Here is a 23,445-nt window from a genome sequence, read left to right on the forward strand (position 1 = left end):
GACGCCTCTGAAGCTCCGGCACGCCGCGGTGGACCAAGCTGATGCGGCCGTAGAGTCATCTGAAGGGGGTGGGTAGTGCATACTGCTGTCAATATTTACCAGGCGTCTTCCCGCAGTTCTTCCAGGCTTCTGGCTCCTCCGGGACGAGGCCACAAGCTCTCAACTTCACCGCTAAGCTCCGCGCTGGGCCCAACTCCCCGCTCCTCCCCTTTTCTCCTACCCGCGCCGCTCCCACCTTTTCCCAAGGCCCCCACCTGTGTGCGTGCAGAGACGGGGGTGGAGCCGTGAGGGGGTCGTGACGTCACCCCTCCGCGGGGGAGGCGGGGCGGTGGGAACCGCAGTGCAGCGCAGAGGGGAGGGCCGGGGCGGGGCCTGCGGCGCGTGACCTGGCTGCGGGAGGCAGGAGCCTGGAGAAAGGTGTAGAGGGGCCGGGACCAGCAGACTCCGGAGTCCGCAGGCGGGGCGGGGAGTGCCTGGGCAGAGGCGGCGGGCGCCCGGTGAAGCGCTAAAGCAGGTCACGCTTCCTCCTTCCCTCCCCGCCCCTTCTCCTCCTCCCACCTGGGCCTCTGCGTGGAGACGCGCACCTGGCAACCGGCGGCCCTGCCCCGCCGCGTCCCCGCCTTCTCCGCTCGGGCGGGGTGCCCCGAGCCTGCCCCGCACCCCGAGCCGACCCCGGCGCTGGCGCTCGCCCCTCCGCCTCTGCCGCGCTCGCCGGAGGCGGCCTCGAGCGCTCGCTCGTTGATGCCGTTTTGGGGGTGACCCGGCGCGACGGCGGCGCCTCCATGGTGGGGGCGTGTTAGTGGCCGCGACTCTGCCGGACGTCGAGTGCGCGGTTGCCAGGGGGGCAGAGTAGCCAGCCAGTGCGACCCCGCGCGCAGCTCGGGTTTCGGGGCGCTGGAGGAGGCCGCCACGGCCGCGCGGGAGCGGGAGATGTTGGAGCTGAGGCACCGGGGAGGCTGTCCCGGCCCCGGGGGAGCGGTGGCGCCGCCACCCCGCGAGGGAGAGGCGGCCGGCGGCGATCACGAAACCGAGAGTACCAGTGACAAAGTAAGTGAAGCCGCGAGAGGCGCACACCTGCGCCCCGGCTAGGTGCTGGTTTGGGCCGGGACACTTGGGAGCAAGGGTGGGGCCCAAGGAATGTCTGCTGAGGCGCAGACTGCCCGCTGCGCCTTCCTCCGGCCTGGCATTATTTCCTCCTTAAGTGGGGTTGCGAACCCGGGCACCAGAGATAGTGCGTTTCCCGGGATGACCACGACCGCTGCCCAGCATAGCTGGATGATTCAACTTGATTACAATTTAGTTTCTTCCCATTCCGGTTCCCCTTTTCGGCATCCGAGACGGACAGGAGAATCAGAGAGGAACCTGCCACCGTAGGAGCTGCCACCTAACACCTCCGCAGAGGAGCAAAGTTAGGAAGGATTAAAGTTAAGACATGCACCTTCATTTCTTCACCAACATGTCATTGGATCCTGACGCTTGGCTTGTTGGGCTTGATCCCCCATAGGCACGTTTTCGTTTTCTCTGCCCTTTCAGCCGTTTGATAGATTTGGCGGGGGTGGGGGGGAGGAGCGCTGTTTAGAGTATCATACACGTGACGCAGTTGTAATCCTACAGCTTCCTTTGAGTTCAAGACAGTGCATTTTTTTCTGTCTGTAGTGGATTTCATTTGACCTGGTTTGGTAATTCATGAGAACTTCTAAATCCCATTCTATTTAAAGGCAGAGAAAGAGGCAGAGTTCAGATTATTCCATAATACAGTGGTCAAAATTGGGATTTGGGGAAAACAAAGCATTTTTATGAACTTTTAAACTAGATGGTTTATGAAATTGGACAAGAGAATAGATTGTTTCATAAAATCTGTTTATACAATTCCATTATATTTTAGAAGCTCAAAGCTCTTAATTTAGTTCCTAGAAGCCTTGTTTTTTAGAAGCAAGTCTTGCAGTTTGAGTTACAGAAGTGAAGTAGATTATCCAAGGTCAAGTCTATGGTCTTTTGGAAGTAGGTGTTTCCTGATACCCTTAATTCTGGTTTGTACTGTTGTTGAAACTCACTGGCAGTTCTGATTTGGGGAGGGTTCCACCTGCAACTTGATGTTGATGAACTTGATGTAACCCACATTTCAAAGCCCTGGTAGGAACCTCACAGGATATCATGAAATAATAAATTTACAGTGACTTTAGGAATGAAACTTTAGAATCAGTGGAATGACAGATCCTTTTATTTTCTACCCTTGATAGCAGGAGGAATAAAATGAGAATCTGTGATAGAACATATGTGTCAAGGAATTACACAAAGTATAACAGTTTCCAGTTACTGAAGGTTGGTGTTACAAAGCTAGAAACAGTAGGCTGAGAATAGTCTTTGTGAAAACTGCCTTGGAAACTAGACCAAAAATAGAATTAATTAGGTTGGGATTTGTTTTGTTTTAGCACTGATATAGTTTAGAATCAAGGAAATATCAGCTTCCCCATGTTGACTTCCTTAACCAGCAGAAGCTAACAAGCTTTTAATAAGAGAAAACATGTTCAGGAAGTCATGCATAAAGTAACTTTTGAATGAATTTACTTAACACCCTAATGTATTTAAAATGGGAACGACTATGGTTTGATTTAACTCATTAGAACTGTTGTTTCTAGCTATCTGTGGTCGGGTTACCTCACTGCATATTTATTTATTTATAAATACTGCACTGTTTGTTTTCATTAATATGTACCCAGCTGGATTTTGTTTTCTGAGAGTAGATGTTGCTATATGTAACCCAGTCTGTTAAGATTCCTTAAACAGTGATGAGCACTTTCAAACTAACATATTGCTGCACGCAAGAAAGTTTATCACAAGGAACTCTTGACTGGGCAGGCTCTGAGACATTGAACTCTATCCCCTATCTGTCCTTTCTTATCAGGGTGTATATTTGAATGCACCTGTATTTCCAGGTCAAGGGCTGTTTTAAAATCAGTTTGCACATCAGAAGCTGGTTAATATTTGGTCCATTTAAACTATTTAAGTCCCTTCTCTGTTCAAGTAGAAATAAAGGCAGAACTCTTGGGGAATTAATGAAGTGGAGAAGGTATATTACATTCTGCTGCTATAGTACAGTCCTATGTCACTTTGTGGTCTTTTTATAATAGTGTTAATATGACATTTTCATTCTTCAGACCTGGAGACATGCTGGGAGAAGGCTCTGTGCTCTGGAGATTAGCCAGTGAAAAAGTCAGTCTTACCTGCAGGGGAATGTTTCTAGTTGTTAAATGCTGGAGTAATACTTGAAAGATCACAAGACTAGTCCCTCAAGGAACCTCCCAGGAGACATATGAGTTAGATTTATTAGAAGTCTGAACAAGGCTCATTGTTAGCACAGAGGGCATATTTGGACTCTACTCTGGAAACAACAGCAAAAGCTTTAAAGAGGAGGTGAGGGTGGAGCTTGGAATGAAAAGATGCCTGGAGACTCATCAGGTGTGCAAGAGTTGGGGCAGGATATTCTAGGCAAAGGACATGAGGAACTGTTTCTTGAGTCAGCACTCTAGGCACAGGGAACTGAAATTAGCTTCATAATACTGGAGCATAAACTGTGTATGTTTGGGAGATGAGGTTGGGAGATTGGAAGTCTTGTGAAGGAGGTTAGGCTTTATTTTACAGACCCTGGCTAGCTGCTGGAGTGTTTTTGCAGAGGCATTAGCCTATCATTCTAGCAGCAGTCAGGAGAAAGTTTTGGAAGCAGGAGATACCTGCTGCAAAGAAACCAGATAGGAGTGTATCCCAACTTGTATAGAAGGAAATGATGAGGGCTTGTGCTGGATCTGGTAGGGGCAGGGAAATAAGGGTTGAGAGAGAATGTGTAATTTAGATAATGGCTTTGGGACCTACACTAGGGTGATCAGAGTAAGAGTAAAACAGGAAGAGCCTGCTGGCAGGCATACTTTGATCCATAACTTAAGAGGTTTTAACGAAGAAGCAAAAATTTGGGGTGGTTTTGCAGGTTGATAGTGAGCATGAGTGAATTGGGCTGGGCAGGGTTTGTCATTCTCTAAAATGAGAGAGGTGATTCAAGGTGGTGTTGGGAATTGAGATGAAAGATCGGGTCTGGAAATGTCAACTTTTGATTAGAATAGAGAAGGGAGCAAACTCAAGACTGAACCTTGAGAGGTGCCCACGTAGAAAGCAGAGTTGTAGATGTAGGGAAGGAACCAAGATAACAAGATCCTGCGAACTAGAGGAAGAGGGATTGCTTAGAGGATATCATCAAATAGTATTTAGGAATAAAGGTGAAGCATAGAACACTGAGTGGGGAAAGATCGTAGTAGAAGCCAGGTTTTAGGTTGAAGAATGTGAGAGGTGAAGTACTGGTTATTACTGTCAGGAAGTGGCAGTGAAGGGGAGTGAGTTCACGATAGCAGCTAGAGAGGATGTTCAAGTGAAAACTTCCTTTTGCAAGGAAGGGAAGATAGGTATTTTAGTGAAAGAAGTCAAGTGAGAGTGAAGATGCTGAAGGGGATGGGCAGACCTGGGAAAAAGGGAATAGACTTGGTGCGGAGAGTACAGAAGATGCGGGTATCCAAGGAAAGGAAAGAAGGAAACGAATGTGGATATAGAAACATTTTGAAGAGCAAAACCACAGAGCATCAAGGGATCTTAGAAATAATTTAGTTCAACCCAATCTTTATATATATATTTATGTATTAAATATTAAATGTATTATATATTTTTTATTTAATACATTTAATATTTAATATATATGTATATATATATTTGAAAAGAATAAACTTGGTCAAGTGTGTGGTTGTTATTCCCCAGAATGACCTAGAGCAAGCAACAGAGCTGGAACTAGAAGTCATCTCTGACTGGGACCTGTTTGGATTATTATTTTAGGTAGTGTGATATGAAGGGACCAAGAGGCAACTAATAGAATTATCATGCAGTGAAGATTCAATTCAACTAAAATAACATGAATTTGTTATGTTGCCAATTAGCATAGTTCTTAACTCAGTAGCAGTATTGGTCGTAATAGTTGATGCTTGTAGAGTGTTTAAAGTTCACAGAGTACTTCTACATTATCAAGGAGGAAGACTTTCCTCTGCCCTTCAAAGTCTTCCTAGTTGGACTAAGAATGAAAATGACATAAGACAGATTAACAGGACAAAATAAACTTTATTTTTATATGTACAGGAAATCGAGATAGACATGGAAGTTCTTTTTTTTTTTTTCAGCTTGTATTTATTTATTTGACAGAGATCACAAGAAGGCAGAGAGGCAGGCAAAGAGAGAGGAGGAAGCAGGCTCCTTGCTGAGCAGAGAGCCCTATGAGGGGCTTGATCCCAGTACCCTGGGATCATGACCTGAGCCAAAGGCAGAGACTTTAACCCACTGAGCCACCTAGGCACCTCCTAGACATGAAAATTCTAAAGATGAGCAACATGAGTTATATGGTTCAGAAGGAGAAAGGGGTATATATAGTATATAAGGGAGGGGGGTAGGGATCTGGGATTTGGAGGGAAGGAAGGCAATTTTCCAGAAAGATGAAAAAGAGTAAAAGTTAAATAAACAAAATGTTTGCTGGGCCACTGAGAAATAATGGGACATGGAGGACTTTGATCAAACAGGCGTAGCTAGATTCCTATCAGACTTAGTTCATGGTATAATATAGTTATCTGTGGTGATAGCTCTCTACCTGGAGTAGGTCCTTGATCTAAATTCTATTCAGGCGACTTGGTGTGGGGTAGATAAAGAGGTTTTTTTCCATTCCTCTGGGTTTTGATTGCTTTTAATTCAAAATAATCTTTGTGTCAAAGTAGCTCATCTTGGGGCTGTCTGCTCTTGGTAACATCTTACTTGACTTGTTCCTCACAGCAGCTATGAGTGTTAGGAGTAGCCACCATTTAATAGCTAAGAAGGGCACCAGGTGTGATTTCAGCCTGGAAATGCCAGGTCAAGAATGCCAAAAGAACGAACATATAAATCAACAAGGCCCGACCACAAGTTAGGAAGTTAGGGTAGATGGGAAAGTGGACTTAAGGCCAGAGTGGGTTCTTGAAGCTCTGGATGGATTGAGAGGGGTTGAGCAGTTGGAAGTCAAGCTAAGACCTGATTTCCTGGACCAAAGGTAGGAGAGAAGGGGGTGCGTGTGGAAGTTGGGCTAGTAAAGGGGGTGCATGTGGAATAGTGTGCTGTGGGACAGAGCCCCTGGCATGCTTATATGTGAGGCTGCTACTTCAACACGGATTTTGGGTTGTGAGGTTGAGGGTGAAACAGTCTGTTCAGTTAATTTCTGTCCTTCCCCATTTCAGATGTCTGTAGTTTCTTCCATAAATAACTTTAGTATTTTTTAAAACAAGTTTTTAGTTTTGGAACTTGTGTTTCTATAAATTCTGCATTTTGGCACACTTCTCTGTGGGTTGTTTTAGTATCAACTGTAAATGTAATAACCATTTTCTTTTTTATTTTTTCATTTAAATCTAGGCCATTAATAAATACTAATATTTAGATATAGACATCTAGAATACTTTTTAGACTAATACTCCCCAATTGTTGATCAGTTATTAGTTAATATTACCACCTAAGTAATTTTCCATGATTCTTTTGTCATTTGCAGCATATTCATTTTATTTAACAACATTTTTTGAATGCTGGCTCCCCAAATGTCACCAACCAACCAATTGATAAGACAAAGGTGAGTTTATGACTTTCTGCATTGAGGGAGAACAGCACCTTAACAGAGCATTGGCTGAGTCTTGGAGTGGGAAAGGCAGGGTTAGATTTTAGTGAGAATTGGAAGTTTGGCTTGAGGCAGGTCTTTCAATGCAAGACTTATTTAGGATTGAGTAAAGATCACAAGTAACAGTTTGGGGTTGGTGGCAAGAGTCATGTAATGATTTTAAGGCAGAAGTTCAGAGAATCTTAAAAAGAAATTTATTTGTTGATGCTTCCCCTTAAAGAGTTGCTGTGTATTTCAGAAGATCTGATTTCCAGATCGAGTGTCCAGGAATAGTACAGTTCTGCTAATGTAGACAGTCACATTTTAAAGTCATGTTAATGTATGCGGTAAACTTTTGGAGGTGAGGGTGGGTCGTTTCTTCTCCTGTCTTTAAATTATGCTTTATATTATTCTTGGGACTTCTAAAGAAAATCCTGGTGTCCCCATGTGAGTTTTTACTTACCTTTTGTGGTCTTTGGTCTTAAAACAGTTTATTTTCTTAATATTTTGAGAAATTTTGTCTTATGATGTCATCAGCCTCATCAGGCTTTGGATGTGTACTATAATGAAACTTTTTGATGCAAAAAAATGTTTTGTTTGTCATAAATGTACTGGGGGAAAGTGGGACAGTTTAAAGTAGTACCCTGGAAAATTATCTCATACAGAAGAAGTATGTTGTATACACGTAAAGTATGATTATCCTGTATGTTTATGTATATGCCTTTTTGTAAAATAGAACTTCACATGTTTCTTCATGCATAGCACAGCTAAAAACAAAGGTTTTTTTTTTCTGTTTTTCTTCCCTCTGTGGTTAGGAATGTCTTTAAAAAAAATACAGGTTTTGAGTCACGATAAGGAAAATAGGTCATTTAAGAAATTGTATACAGACATGTTTCGTGAAGCTTGCATCACTTCTATGCATTCAGTAAATACTTGTTGGATGCCTATTATTTTTGAGGTTCTGATTAACTGTTGTCTTTTTTTTTTGTGGCTCTTTTTGTACCTTTGAGAAAAGGGGTGAGGCCGAGATTTGTTTGTTGCTCAATAACTAATAGTAGAGTATATCATAATTTCTTGGACTGTGGACTTTAACTATATGGAATAAAAGTAATAAAGTAATTTATAGTTTGCAAAATATTTTACTTGTATATAATGCCAACTTGAATCTCTTAACAGTTGTGTGTAGACAAGGGAGATGACCTTGGTTTACACCTGAGGGAACCTAAATTCCTTTCCCAGGGTCACATGTATTAAGAACTGGGATTTACCCTGAATTTTCTGAGTAAAAAAAATGTAAAGGAGAAAATTATGTGGCCCTAAATTTATAAGATTAATTAAAATTTACTAAGGAAATTTTTGTTACTTTTACCACTTTGTTTGATTTTTTGAAAACTAATTTGGCTCTTCTGAATTTAGTTAGAACCTTTTAGCTGAAAACCTATAAATCTGTGATTTTAAGCACGTGGATTCAAATCAACAAAATAGTTTCTAGGGGCCCCTGGGTGGCTCAGTCAGTTAAGCATCAGACTCTTGATTTTGGCTCCGGTCATGACCTCAGGGTCATGAGTTTGAGCCCCACATCAGACTCTGTCCTGGGCATGGATCCTGCCTAAGATTCTCTCTCCTCTTCTCTCTCTGCCCCTACCTCCGTGACCTGTGTGTGCAAGTGTGTGTATGTGCATTGTGCTCTCTCAGAACAACAGCAAAACACCTAATAGTTTCTTTTTTTTTAAGATTTTATTTATTTATTTGACAGAGAGAGAGAGTAAGCACAAGCAGGGGAACTGGCAGGCAGAGGGAGAGGGAGAAGCAGACTCCCTCCTGGGAGCCAGATGTGGGACTTGATCCCAGGACCCTGGCATCATGACCTGAGCTAAAGGCAGACGCTTAACCTACAGAGCTACCCAGCTGCCCCCCAAAATAGTTTCTTATTCACTTATTTTGTGATTCATTAGGAGAAGAAATCCTTAGTTTTAATTTTATAAGTGTTTATACTTTGATTCATTTAGTTGGGAAAGTTTCAGAACCAGTTTGATGAGAATTATACCACATTTCGAAGTGACTCTGGAAGAGCAACTAATTTCATTAGTGACCAATTGATTATTGATCACAGGCCAAGTTTAGGTATCTTTCTAAGTGTTTACTAATTTTCTTATCCACAGGGAGAGGTCAAAGTTATTTTTCATATCATGTCATTGAACATTTGTTTGCTTAAGACTCAGAACTATCCACACTGTAAGTTTTCTTTTAAATATAAAATTGGAGTGCACAGAAAGGGAGAAACAAGAGTCTAGGGCAGCACAAGGAGCTCATAGCAATGGGAATTTAAAGCTCCTTTGTGCTAACTTGGTGGCTAGGAAAGCGGTGTTGCCCTTCTGTTTCCTGGTTATGCTCTGAGTTCCCTTTGTTTGCCAGTGCCTATAGCCAGCTATCCAAGAGTTGTGTGTAAGGCTGATGAAGCCAGCCTGACCTCAACGTCTCTCTGGCCCAGGTGGGACCAAACCTTGGCAGTTAAGATTAAGCTCAGTACCACCTTCCTTTTCCAAGCAGATTATTTGAAAATAGTGTAGTGCAGTGGGGCAGCAAATGTTTATTAAGCCCATCTCAGACTTTACATTTTACCTTGAAATACAAAAATCCAGATCCGGAAAACAAATTTCGAATCATATCTCTTTCAAGTTTTTGGCTTTTCTTTTCTTTTCACCCACTTACTGTCCATACTTGAACTGTTTCTGTGTTGTCTTTGAACAGCCCTGGGGCGCTATTCACATAAGGTTTAATGTAAATGGTGCCCCTTGGAATTTTGCACGTGGTGGTACTACTTATAATAATATATATTGTTATTAATAAATATAGAATTGGTACAATTCTTAGGCACCTAGGTAATTATGGCTTGAACTTTATATTCAGTATTTCCTTCTCTTGATAGGTTCACAACATATTTGTATCTCCAAACAGTGTATTTTTAAGTTTTGAATTTTTTCCTAGCTTTTTAAAAAATTTTTTTAAAGATTTTATTTATTTATTTGACACAGAGATCTCAAGTAAGCAGAGAGGCAGGCAGAAACAGCAAGGGGGAAGCAGGCTTCCTGCCAAGCAGAGAGCCCAATGCTGGGCTCAATCCCAGGACCCCGGGATCGTGACCCGAGCAGAAGGCAGAGGCTTTAACCCACTGAGCCACCCGGGTGCCCCGTCCTAGCTTTTTATTATAAAAGTTTCTACTCTAGAAAAGTTAAAAGACTAGTATGGTGATTATCTGTACACTCAGCACTTAGACTAAACAATTGTTAAGATTTTGCCAGATTTGCTTTATCTTCCCATATATGCATATGCTAGTATTTAGTTAATGACCTATTTGAAAGTATGTTGAAGACCTTGTCACTCTTCACTTCTAGTATTAAATCATGCATCTCCTAAAGACAGTCTCCTTTGTAACCACAATACCATTATCATTATCTAAAAAAATTAACTTTCTTATTTGCAGTTCATATTCATATTTTCATATTTGCTGCCAAGTGTGTATTTGAGATTCCCCTTTTCCTCTGCCCTTTCCCTTCAAACCAAGATCCAGTCATGGTTCACACATTGCAGAAAATATCCAAGGGCAGATTTAATCACCCTTAGTGCATGTAAATCGTTCTTCCTTCCAAAAGGCAAGAAGAGCTAAAAGCATTATTTCTCTTAGCCCTTAGCCTGATGGAGGGCCCAGCACTAATTAGGATTTCAGAGAGAATGCAAATTTGTGGTATTAGTAATATTTTACCTTTGAATAGAACTTCTCAGATTTCTAAGTTTTTTTGTATTATCCCATGGATTTTGCCTTCAGGGATCTTTACTTCTGATTTGGAACTTAACACCCATATGAATGAAAATGTAAGATGTATGATTTTAATGTATAATGAAATTGGGTGTCATTGGGGGAAATCAGAACAAGCCAAAAATTTATCAACGACTTAAATCAATGTTTTTAAAGTGTTTTGCTCTTATTTTCTAAGTTTACTTGCACTATAGAAATTAAATTTACAGGGTAATAAAGAAATTGATTTCTTCAACTTTCAGCTGTCATTTCCTAGACATATTTTCATTAAAATTTAATATTTGGAAAATAGTAGTCCTTTGTGGTCAGAATTCTTCATTTACATAAATAAGTGCATCTGAGGTCCCACATGAGGTAACTTGACCAAGACTTAGCTAGCAAGAACAGATGAGAACTTATTATGTCAGCCATGAGGACAAGTTCCTCTGCTGGCCTCTTGGGATTTAAGAGGGCGGCCAGTGAATGTATTTTTTTCTTCTCACAAAGCCTATGGACTCCTGGAAAATGAAGATAACCAAACAAATAACTTTAATATAAACTAATAGGTAAGAATTAGGGGGATTGTGGGAACACAGTTGAAGAACAGCCAACCTGGAGCTGGGGGTCAGGGAAGAGGGAAGACATTTCCAAAGGAGATGACCTTGAAGCTGAGGTCAGAGGATGGGTGGGCAGTAGCTAGGTTTGAGAAATGGGGAAGAGAAGATTGGAGCTGGGATGAGACCAAGAGAGAAAGTGTAAAGTTGTACTTTGTACATAGAAGAAACATGTGGATTCAAGAGAGGATGGCACTATGTGTGAAAACTGGGGAGTCATCAAACAGTGGCTGGAAGAGCAGGGTCCCATGTGAAAAACAATGCTAAGTAGTTTGACTTTATCCTGGTAATTTTGGTAGGCGGTGAAGTGGTAAATCAGATTTGCAATTAATAAAGACGCTTTTTATGTTGAAAATGAATTGGAGGGATGCCTGGGTGGCTCAATTGATTAAGCATCCGACACTTACTTTCAGCTCAGGTGGTGATTTCAGGGTTATAGGACTGAGCTCCATGCTCTGCAAGGAGTCTGCTTGACATTGTCCCTCCCAGGGTGCCTGGGTGGCTCAGTTGGTTAAGCAGCTGCCTTCGGCTCAGGTCATGATGGGCTCCTGGGATGAAATTCCACATCGGGCTCCCTTCTCAGTAGGGAGCCTGCTTCTCCCGCCACCTCTCCTCCTGCTGGTTTTCTCTCTCTCTCTCTCACTCTCTCTCATGCTTACTCTCCCTCTCTCTTTCAAATAGATAAAATCTTAAAAAAGAGAGAGAGAGAGATTCCCCCTGTCCCTCTGTCCTTGCCCCTGCCTGTGCAAATGTTCTCTCTCTCTCTCTCTCTCTCTCAAATAAGTACATCCCTAAAAGGAATGGATTAGAGAGGGCAGGGGGATGAGCTGTGTGAGAGAGGGTGATGCTCAGCAAGGGTAGAACAGTGGGTGAGGATGGAGAGGGAGGGGAAAGATGAATGATAGGCTTGGGCCCAACTGAATGAGTTTTGGTACAAGGAATTGCAGGTGTTAAGTTGATAGCCAAGTTTCAAACCTGAGTTAATTGTTGAACTGTTTTGGTGGTGGTGTTTTCACCTGAGTAGGGGATACAGAATGGGCAGCAGGTTTGGTGTGGAAACGATAGGTTGGTTTGCTTATGTTGGATTTCAGGTGATGTTCATGGAACACCCACACACCGGGAAATGGAAGCTAGAGATGCAGGTCTATTGGGAATTAACTGAGTTCACAGAGAGATGAAGAGGCAAGCTACCATGGAATCACCTGGTGTAGGGCTGGAAGAAAACAGGGCATAAGGGGAAAAGTGGAGGATTGTCATATTTATATTACAGGCTTGAGAAGAAGCCCCTAAGGAACACCTAATTTGGTGTTCTTAAATGTTTTATGTTCTGTTTCATGGCTCTAGTTGGTCATTGTAGTACTAGTTCCTTCTTTCCTGGGATCTCCAATCACACTCATTTTCCTTGCCAGTTTTGGTGTCTTTGTAACAGAGGATCCACACCAGAAACAGAGAAATCTGAGAGTCTCTGCTGTTCACTGCAGTATTGAGTAACGTTGCTGTAAAATGTCATTATTTCAGAATTATCTTTTATTCATTAGTTACTAGAATGGAATTGGAGAAGCCTAGTTAAATCTTAAGTGTTTCATTTTGTGTTTCTCTAAGGTATGTAAAATAGAAATCAGAAGTTTAAATAATAAAAATGAAAGCAGATCAGCTATTTGGAGAATGTGTGCATGCGAGGGGGGGTTGTGGCATGTACCATTATTGCCAAGTAGAATTTCAAGTGTCTTGCTGAGATCTTTAGTATTTGGAGAAGCGCAGTTTGTGTTCCAGTGCAATGCTTTTGTTTTATGGGGAAACCAAAGGCTGAGTTTCTTAACCAAAGGGTTAAGTAATTTGTGTTTCATCACACTAATAGAGTAGAAGTGAAATTAGTGCCAGCAACTTGTGGTTCCTAGTCATGCTCTTTGGGCGACATGGTGACGTTGCCTTAGGGAACCGCGTCCATTAGTCACCCTCTCTACTACTGCTCACACCATGCCAGTAACACCGGGTTACTGAAGGATAAAGAAGAGTAGCAGAGAAAAGGTGGGGGAGTCATGTGTTCCATTGTTCTGGATGTCAGAGACATGCTGGCAAGTCAGACTGACAGCAGGTGCTCTGAGATTTTCAGGGGATGTTCTGTCTGGTGGTTTATTAGTCAGCATCTCTCTCTGTTTAAGCTGCTTTGGGGACAGCTGACTCTGTCACAGTGGGAATTCGGCATATCTATTTCATTTGTCATATTTGGTATAATGACACATTTAAATTAATAATTGTTTAATAAGAAACTTATAGTTAGTCAATGAAAGTTTATTACTGCTTTATGAAAACTGAAAATACTCCCCCATGGCTAAAATTTTATTTGGTGAGCTATTTAATGAGGAATTGGAAGACTTGTTTCAATCATAATCATAGCTTACTACTGCTTTGACTTAGGTCTCAGCATTATATTAAATGCTTTTATTTTATGGTTGAAGAAACAAGTAAAAGGTTAATGAGATTTAGCAAAATTTTGTTGCCCATAGGGACGGAGCTGGGTTTGAAATTCCTGAACACTCTGAATTCCTAGGCACTCTCATTCCTAGGATCACTTGTGGCCCAGTGTTCTGCTCAGTGCTCCTTCTACTTGTATTCACCTGTATTTTCATCCTCCCCAGTTCAGCCCCATTTGCTTCAGGTTACTCATCTCTAAACCACTCTCCCAAAGCACACGTATGTATAGCACTCTTTACTCAAGGTTGCTTGGTGGGTGGTGAATTTAGGAGAGGGAAAGACATAGGAGTAGAGACACATTATGGCAGAACAAACAACATCACGCAGCTCTGTTTCGTTTTTGTTTTTGTTTTGTTTTTTCCTAAGATTTTATTTATTTGACAGAGAGCACAAGCAGGGGGAGTGGCAGGCAGAGGGAGAGGGAGAAGCAGGCTCCCCACTGAACAAGAACCTGAGATCACGACCTGAGCCAAAGGTAGACACTTACCAACGGAGCCACCCAAGGGCCCCAGGCAGCTGTGTTCTTAAAATTCCTTGGCCACTCTATACCTGGAAATTCCACAGTGACCACTTTGTCTAAAGGCCCCAGTATACACACACAGCTCCTGTGCATGTACTCTAGAAGGCAGTTTGGGCTTTAACTCACTTTATGGTGAAAAATACTACCATCAAAGCAAATGCTTTTGATCCTAATTACTTATCAGTAAAACAGAGATGATAATATCTGTTTGACATGCTTCACTGAGATTGTCTCTGTAGGATCTAATAAGAATGAGGGAAGTGGAAGTACATATATACATATGTATATAATGCTGTGCCAGTGTAAGAATCTGCTTTTGTTGTTGATGCTTTGATTGTAATCAGATAAAAAAGGGATTGTGCACAGTTGGTCAGAATTTACATGGAATTAACCCCATGTTCTCCCCGTTAAGTAGCAAAACAACAAACATTTGATTCTTGTTGATAAATTTCTGATTTAGATACTATAAGAAGTTTCTTTTTGTATCTTTTGTTTAAACTAATCCTTTATATTGATAGATTTTAGCAAATATCATCAAACTTTCCTAACAGGGAAGTAAAACAGTGCTTGGTTATTCAAGATAAGTTAATAGTTGTTTCTTTGTTTCAAGTTATATAACTGAGGTTTGACACACTGAGCAATAAACCTTGTATTGACAAGCATGTCCTTTTTTCTTTTTCAATTTTGGAAAGTGATTTTCCTTTTTCTTTAATTTTAGGAAACAGATATTGATGACAGATATGGAGACTTGGATTCCAGAACAGATTCTGATATTCCTGAAATTCCACTATCTTCAGATAGAACCCCTGAGATCCTCAAGAAAGCTCTATCTGGTTTATCTTCAAGGTATGATGGGAGGAAGATGACTGTAATGGGTACTCAAGAGAAGTTGTGAAGTTATGCTGGTTGATGTCATAAATCTCACTTTTTCTAAGTTTTGAAGCTGTGAAAGGAAGGCTTATACTTTTTCACCATATGTGAGGCATGGTACTCAATGCTTGATGTACCTTCTTTCCTTTAGTCCTTACAGTCTTGTGAGGTATGAAAAAACCGAATCTGAGAGGTTAACTGAGGAAGGTTACAGAGCTAGGATGATGCAGACCTGGGATTCTTGCCCTAATTTGTCACATTTCTCCAGTGAGTGATCCATTTACCACATCAGGTTACCTTTTCTGGTATCGGAACATCTAATAAAGAAAACTCCTTCTCTGTTCGCTGTTTTTCAAATGCCAGATAGAAATAGGTCATTTTTTTCTTTTAACTAAGTTTAAAATTATCAGCCAAAACTCTGCAGCCCTTTATTTACCAATTTCTGTTTGCTTTGGTTTTGAATGTTTGGCCACCACCAAATTTGAGCTACTCTTATATTGCCCTCCATTGTATGCTTCACTAATATGAGCTATGAAATTTATAAAAGCAAAATAAATACAAGCTTTTATCCAGATCAATGTGTGAAATCTTATATGTTGGTATAGAACAGTGTTTTCCCAACTTTTTTGACTATGACACACAGTAGGAGATACATTTTACACCATGTCCCAAGAGACACATAAATGTGTATTTTAACTGTGGCAAAAATATTATGAAGCAGTTCTTGTATAGTAATGTAATTTCCATAGTAATGCACGATACCCTCTGATTTCTTTTGTTTGATATTCTATATTACTAAACAAAAATGCTGGATGTGACTTACTAAGTTGATTTTACTACCCCATAGGTCATAACAAAAAACACTGGTTAGTCATATCTAATAAATGTAATGTAAGTTTTTATGTTTTTAATTCCTAGCAGATAACCATATTAGAATAAATTGGTTCAAACAGAAGTTTTCATATTTTTTAACTAATAGAACAACTTTTTTGCTGTTCATTACCAAAAACATGATTTTAATAGGTCTTGATCTCAGTTTTTCTGACCTCATTCACAGGTGTACGTTTGCTTTAAAATCTTACCAGGTCTATCTCAGGTCTGAAATTTTTTTATATTAATGTTACATAAGAATGATGCTGGATTCCTGTGTGTTATTTATAGTAGATTTTCCCTAATAATGAGGTTCCCCCCCAGGGTAAAGGAACAATAGCAAATCATAGCAGCTGATATTTATTGAGCATATGCTGTGTGCTGGGCACTACTCCAGATGCTTCACATGTGATGACTGTTCTCACAGCAACCCTGTAGCACAGGTTCAATTATATAAGCCTGTTTTACAAATGAGAAAATTGAGGCGCAGAAATGTTCTGTATCAGGGGTCATGCATTTAGTAAGTGATAGAACCACATTGTGACCCTAAGTACTGTGCTCTGTTTATAAAAGAATTGGTTTTTAAAAATGAAGAATAAATAATAATATAACCAATATAACCAGTTTCAGTCTTCTCAAATTTTGCCCTAAGGGCTACATGAATGTTTCAAAATCCTAGGCTCTCTTTAAACTAATACCCAAAATGGTCTGTCTTCCAAAGATTTAGAAGTTGTAGATGTATGGGATTAAAATACTAATTACATTTAAAAAGTACATGAATGGGGAGGGGGAACTCCTATAATCCTTCCCCCGAAACATTGATATTTATAGAATTCTGGTAGCTACTGTTTGAAACTTTTTTCCTTGTGTATTGTGTATAATTATGTGGGGGGGTGTATAATATAAAAAATAACATTGTACTGTTTCCTACCTTTCTATTTACATTTTCATTATGTGGTTTTAGGAACAACATCATTAAATATACTTAAATATTTTTAATGACTCCATGGTATGTTTCTTTTATGACCATAGTTCAGTTTATTCAACTAAATGGTTTTTGCTGGGCATTTAGCTGGTTTCCAAATTTTCATGATTAAAAACAACTAAATAATAAATGTATTAAACATTTTTCTTTGTAGCTAAGATTTATGCTCATTTTTAAGTCTTTAATATATAATTCAAATAGAGCGTAAGTTGTTGAAATTGGAAGGGGCCTGAAGGTTTTCAGTTATTTGGAAAATTGTCCCAGTCTGGTTTGTGATCTTTGTGTGTGGGTCTATGGGAATGAATAGTCATTAACCAGTTAAGTCTGGTTCTGTCTGTTAGTGAAGCTCTTCTTCAGCTATCGGTCTAGGTTAGTAGTTCTCATCCAGGGACAATGCCCTGACCCCCCCAGACTGCACCAGTGGACATGTGGCATTTGAGACATTGTAGGTGGTCAAGAGAGATAGTGCGGCTGGCATGCAGTGGGGAGAGACCAGGGAAGATATTGACCATCCTACAGTACACAGAACAGTTCTTCGTGACAAAGAATTCTCTGGCTCAAAATGTTATTAACACAGGTTGAGAAGCCAAGGAGATAACCAGACATAGCCTCATACTCAGTGCTCTTATACTGTATCATGCATTTTCCTTTTCTCAGGAGTTTACACACTTCCTGTCCAATTCCTCCAAAGGCTGATAGATGGATTTTCTCAAAACTTCTCTTTGCCAGATGGTCCATAAAATTCTTGTTCATTCTTGACGAGTATCTCTGTATACCAGTTCTTGGCTCAGGTGAACTGTCTTGCCAACCCAAAATCTTTACTCATGATGTTTGTGCCACTAGGAAGATAATTTTTTTTTTTTAAAAAAACCTTGTCATTACTTTTGAAATAAAAACCACTTAATGTTTGTAGTAGCAGTACAACATGGTACATCTCATGAACAATTTGAGCAATAAGTGTATGACCACTTTGGATAATCACTTTTAAGGCTACTGCTTTATTATATGCTTTTTAGAAATCTCATTTCTTACTCACATTGGTCCTGGAGACATGAGACTTGAATGTAGTTCTCCTTTACTGATTCTGAGTTCCTTTCCTCAAAGCAATCATGAGGTGTTGACTTGGACTCAAAATTAAGACTTTTATTATGTGATCATGATAGCATGGCAAAAGAAATCAAGAACTTTGAATTCAGAATCAGGCCATCCTCTGGTTTTTAGTCACAGTGTTTTTTATCCCCCATATCATGCTCTGTTCTGAATTTAGTGGTTTTCTCTTAAAAGATGACTTTCAGTTGCTGCGTCAGTGGATATATATGTTATGTTTAGGTTCTTTTATGTGCTTAAATTTGTATTAGGTATTCATAGGAGATTTGGGGAATCCATTAGAATAATTAAGGGAATTAAGTCTTTAACCCTTGTTGGGGGAGAGGAATTTTCCTGGGAGGGGGGAAAAGCCATATAAAAGATAACCAGATAGGATATGTTCCTTGAGGGCTCAGGCTTTCAGTACCATAGGGTTTTTGGATGATATGAAGAAAGTAGGTTTTCTGTTTAAGATCTCTGGTTCTCAGCAGCTACCATCCTCTGAAGTTCAAAGCCAGGCCTCTAACAAAGGTACACATGGACCTTGGCAACATCCGCCTGGGCACTGATTTCTGACACTTACGTAGTGTCCTCTTCTGTAGGTTCTGAACAATTCTGAGTCTGAGGATCAGTTTTAAAGGAGAGCTAAATATGCTTCTGGGTTTCATGCAGACAGGGAAGGATTATTATCAGGAGACTGGCTTCTGGTCCTTTATTTACCTCTGACTGACTCTGTGATCTAGCCCAGTTCCCAGTCTATTCATTAATAGACAAAGAGTTATGTCTATAAAACTAAATGGAACCTTTCAGAGATAGCATTTTTTGACTCTCCTCTCACTTCAGTTCAGTCCTAAAACTTACGGTCTTGTGAGAAATTTATGAGTCTACATAGTTTGTTACACAGTAGAGGGAAATAAAGTCGAGTAAATACAATTTGACCACCTCTTGAAAAACCTGGGAAGCTAGATGAAAGCGTTTCGACTTAACTGTTGTTGGCATTTTAGATCTTGAATGCAAAAATGACATCATAAAAGGGATATTTAAGAAATATCTAGACTGTATAGGAGAGTGGTTGAAAGCAGGGAGTGTAATCAATATTTGATAAATGGATGAAGTCAGCAAATATTTCTTTTTGTAGACAGGAGAATGAAGGCATGTGCTTAGAACACAGTGTATAGTGTGTGTGTGTGTGTGTGTGTGTGTGTGTGTGTGTGTGTGTATGTGTTACTATATGTTAAGATGAACCCAGATTTCTTGTAACATAATTTCAATGCTGTCATTTGAATTAATAGAAATCACAGAGGTCTTAAAGAAAAACTTTACTGTGAGTTCAGTGTAGAATGAATAAAACCAAGGGGAAGAAATTTTAGATTCAGAAATATCATCCATATATAGGTATTATTAGCATCCTTTCAGTTTGACACTGTAGCTGCTGACATTTTTTCCTGACATGGCCACAGAAAGAGTGACATTTGTAAAGTATGCTGGGAATAAAGGGTGAGTCTCCTGGGTGTGGAGAGAGGGACACTGGGCAAAACCCCAGCCCTTCCTGGCAGCCAGGGGACCAAGGGAGATCAGTCTCAGCCTGGCAGGGCATACAACAGAGAAGTTCCCCTCTAAGGAACAAGCGAAGGCCCAAGGGTGAAGAAACACTGTTTCTCATACTTAAGGCCCTTGTCCCTAAGTGAGACAAGCCAGCAGCACACTCTGAGCCCTAGAAGGAAGTAGCCATCAGTCTGGTCTTGACCTCAGTGACTGACTTTCTTGTGTCTTTTTCATTTCATTGAAATCGCTGTGTTCTGCAGTTTCACTTCTGCATTAACCTTTCTTTAATTTTTCTCATTAGAAGTCTGTGTTCTCTGTTTAAACCACCTTAATAGAATCATTATTGTTTTTTTCCTACTACCCTAAAGGATAGTGCATCTTTTCGTAGGACTTTTGCACCTGCCTTCTTCCGTTCTGAATGCCCTGGTGGGATGTGCACATATCTACATTGACCATCTCACTGCCTAGCCTAGTGATTCATCAGTCACCCTAGTGATTAATCACACCAAATGAAAATTCGTTTCTTTCTTTGGCTAACATAATTTTTACACTTAATTTAGCTCTGAGTAAGGGAACAAATGCTGTTTGTTTGGTTTTTGTTTTTGTGGTTATTATATAAGGTGAAGTAAGGGTTTCTTAAAGTAGAATTAGGGAAAATCCATATAAGTCTGGTAATGCTAAAGCCACACAAAAAGCTGTAAGAAAGAATACATTAAATACTAACTTTATAAACATTTTCTTTGTAGGTGGAAAAACTGGTGGATTCGTGGAATTCTTACTCTAACTATGATTTCATTGTTTTTCCTGATCATCTATATGGGATCATTTATGCTGATGCTTCTGGTAAGTGTTTCACATTTCCCTGAGTATCTCTTGCTTTGTTTTTCAGCACAGATATGATTGAAGTAATTTGAGCCTGTCATAAAAAAGAAGGTAGTTCGAGGTTTGGTAACAGTGAAGGTCATTCTTTTAAGCATCTTCTAGTTCATGAAATGAGCTGGACCAATTTTTTTCTGTTTGCAAAGTACCCATTCAGTGTGTTCACTCAGCAGAGACCAAGTATGCATAATAAATACATTTTGCCAGCATTAGATGCTGCTAATGAGTTCACACACACATCACTTTATCGTGTAGGACTCTTAGCCAGATCCCTCACTTCAAAGAACTCAATCTAATGGCAGAGACATAGAAGTAACCATATGAATGAATAGTATAGTAAATAAGTGGGTGAGTGCTGTCATAGAACATGTTGGTTGAGCACAGGAAAAGAAGTGTCTAATCAGCCTGATATAGAACAAGGAGGACTTCCAGAAGAGGGGATGCCAACGTTGAGTCCTGAAGAAGGAAGAGGGCATTCCAAGGTGGGGACATCAGAAACAAGACATGGGGGTAATGAGAGAATGTGGTTTGTTGGCGGATTTGCAAGCTGTGCATTGGAGGTACCTAGGGATAAGACTGGAGAGGCAAGCAGAAGCCATTCTGGGCACTTGGGATTTTGTTGTGTATGGGGACTCTAACAAGTCCTGCTGCCAAACAGATATTTTAAGCTTTTAAATCATTCATTTAGCACATGCTTCCAGAGTGCCTGCTATGTGCCAGCCATTGCCCTAATTCTGGGGTATGATATGGGGTGCTGAGAAAAGCACACTCGTCTCTCCCCTCAGGGAGTTTGCTGTCTACACTTTTAAGAATGGATCAGAACTATAGTTACAAACTGCAATAAGCATTTGAAAAAAAAAAAAAGAAGAAGAAGAAGAAGATGCTGTGAAAGCAAGGGGGGAGCCAGGAGGTTTTCCAAAGGTGTTCTGTCCTGCATGCGTGCTGCACTTTGAGGCTTGAGCAGGTGAGGTGAGAGGGGAGCTTGGGGGCAGGGTGTCACAGCAGAGGACTTGCATCTATAAAAGCCTCGATATCCAAAGAAGCATGAAGCATCTGAAGCCCAAAGTGGTGGGAGTGAGAAGGAGAAAGGTGCTTGTTCACCAGGTTCACCCAGCATGTCTGGGTGCTGGCGTGTTCAGCAGGGCAGGGGGAGAGTCCGCTCTCCCCCAGATGCATGTGTTCTTCTTTTCTGCTGTTTCTTTTTCATCATGGGTTCTCCACTAGTTTAGCCTGTGTTGCACCCACTGCCCTGCTCTCGGGCTGCTCTCGCCCACGTAGATGCCTATCTCTCTGACCTGTCTGCTCCCTTCTGTGCTCAGTCCTGTCCATAGTCATAAACGTGGGCAGTACAATGTGGTTTTCCTTTCAGTCTATAAAAGAATAAATAAGTTCTGAAGTGAAATTAGAAGTGAGTGGGGAAAAATCCCATCAACTCCTAAAAGCACTTAGAGCAGCTCTTATTAGTACCATAAAGCCCTTTCACTTTCTTTTTGTCCCCTCATTAATTTTGTACTTCCTTGGGGATCTCAAGGTAACAGCGGTGAGTAAGCAATCACTCTCTCTGTTCTGTTGTTGACATCACAGAGAAATTTTTCTTACAAAGAAACAATGGAGAATGGATAGGACACTTTAATGTGAGGGCAGAAGATGTTGAGCCTAAAAGCCAGATAGGCCAGTATGACCATTGTCCAGGTGTGACTCCCGGGGAGAGCCCACTCCTAGTCTTCTCAGGGTAAACCCACGGAGGGCAATGAGTATTGGCAGCCACCACTGGCCTCAGAATTTGGGCCTTTCAGGAGTGAGTGTGTGCAGAGCACTTTTCAGTGCTGTGTGCTGAGTGGCAGGTCGGGGGATGAGGGATGAGTGATAGCAGACAGCTCTGTAAGGCTTTGTGGAGGACGGGACCTTTCAGCTGACCTGAGGTAGATCAGGGTGGAATGAGCACTGTGAGCAAAGGTCTGAATGGCTAGATGAGTCAGGGAAAGGTGAACAATGCCCTTTTCCTGGAACACAGGGGCTTTGAACTTGGAGAACTAATTGGGGAGCAGATTCTGGAGGGCCCTGCAATACTATGTGAAGAAGTTTGGGATTTATCTGTAAAGCACTGGGGAGCCATTGAAAGTATTGGGGATCACAGTTTGGAAATTCCTCAAGAAATTAAAAATAGAGCTTCCCTATGACACTGCAATTGCACTACTGGGTATTTACCCCAAAGATACAGATGTAGTGAAAAGAAAGGCCATCTGTACCCCAATGTTTATAGCAGCAATGGCCACGGATGCCAAACTGTGGAAAGAACCAAGATGCCCTTCAACGGACGAATGGATAAGGAAATGTGGTCCATATACACTATGGAGTATTATGCCTCCATCAGAAAGGATGAATACCCAACTTTTGTAGAAACATGGACGGGACTGGAAGAGATTATACTGAGTGAAATAAGTCAAGCAGAGAGAGTCAATTATCATATGGTTTCACTTATTTGTGGAGCATAACAAATAGCATGCAGGACAAGGGGAGATGGAGAGGAAAAGGGAGTGGAGGGAAATTGGAAGGGGAGGTGAATCATGAGAGACTATGGACTCTGAAAAACAATCTGAAGGTTTTGAAGGGCGGGGGGGGTGGTGGGAGGTTGGGGGAACCAGGTGGTGGGTATTATAGAGGGCATGGATTGCATGGAGTACTGGGTTTGGTGCAAAAGCAATGAATACTGTTATGCTGAAAAGAAATTTTAAAGAAAAGTTATTTCTAGGGTGCCTGGGTGGCTCAGTTGGTTAAGCGACTGCCTTCAGCTCAGGTCATAATCAAGTCCCACATCGGGCTTCGTGCTCCGCGGGGTGTCTGCTTCTCCTGCTCCCATGTTCGCACGTGCTCTCTCTCTCTCTCCCTTGAACAAATAAATAAAATCTTTAAAAAAAAACACAGAAAACTTATTTCTAGGAAATGATAGCTACTACTTTAAGATGGAACTCCTAATAGGAGTAATGAATAATAAGATGTTCTTTAGCATAAGATAAATAATAAGATGTTCAGCCTTTTACTTATAATACTTTTTTGGGACGCCTGGGTGGCTCAGTTGGTTGGACGACTGCCTTCGGCTCAGGTCATGAT

The 23,445-nt window shown here is 41.0% G+C and overlaps 1 protein-coding gene across 1 annotated transcript in view; it reads left to right on the forward strand.

Moving 5' to 3' along the window:
- The first annotated feature begins 330 nt into the window (after positions 1 to 330).
- Positions 331 to 23,445, forward strand: part of CDS1 (CDP-diacylglycerol synthase 1) — a 67,875-nt gene continuing 44,760 nt past the window's right edge. Inside the window, exons 1-3 of the mRNA XM_059375113.1 lie at positions 331 to 1,047; positions 14,818 to 14,945; positions 20,202 to 20,298. Of these exons, the coding sequence (XP_059231096.1) occupies positions 931 to 1,047; positions 14,818 to 14,945; positions 20,202 to 20,298 (342 nt within the window). The 5' untranslated portion in view covers positions 331 to 930. The remainder of the gene's footprint in view (positions 1,048 to 14,817; positions 14,946 to 20,201; positions 20,299 to 23,445) is intronic.

Source organism: Mustela nigripes, chromosome 1 (assembly GCF_022355385.1).
Source record: "Mustela nigripes isolate SB6536 chromosome 1, MUSNIG.SB6536, whole genome shotgun sequence".
NCBI lineage: Eukaryota > Metazoa > Chordata > Mammalia > Carnivora > Mustelidae > Mustela > Mustela nigripes.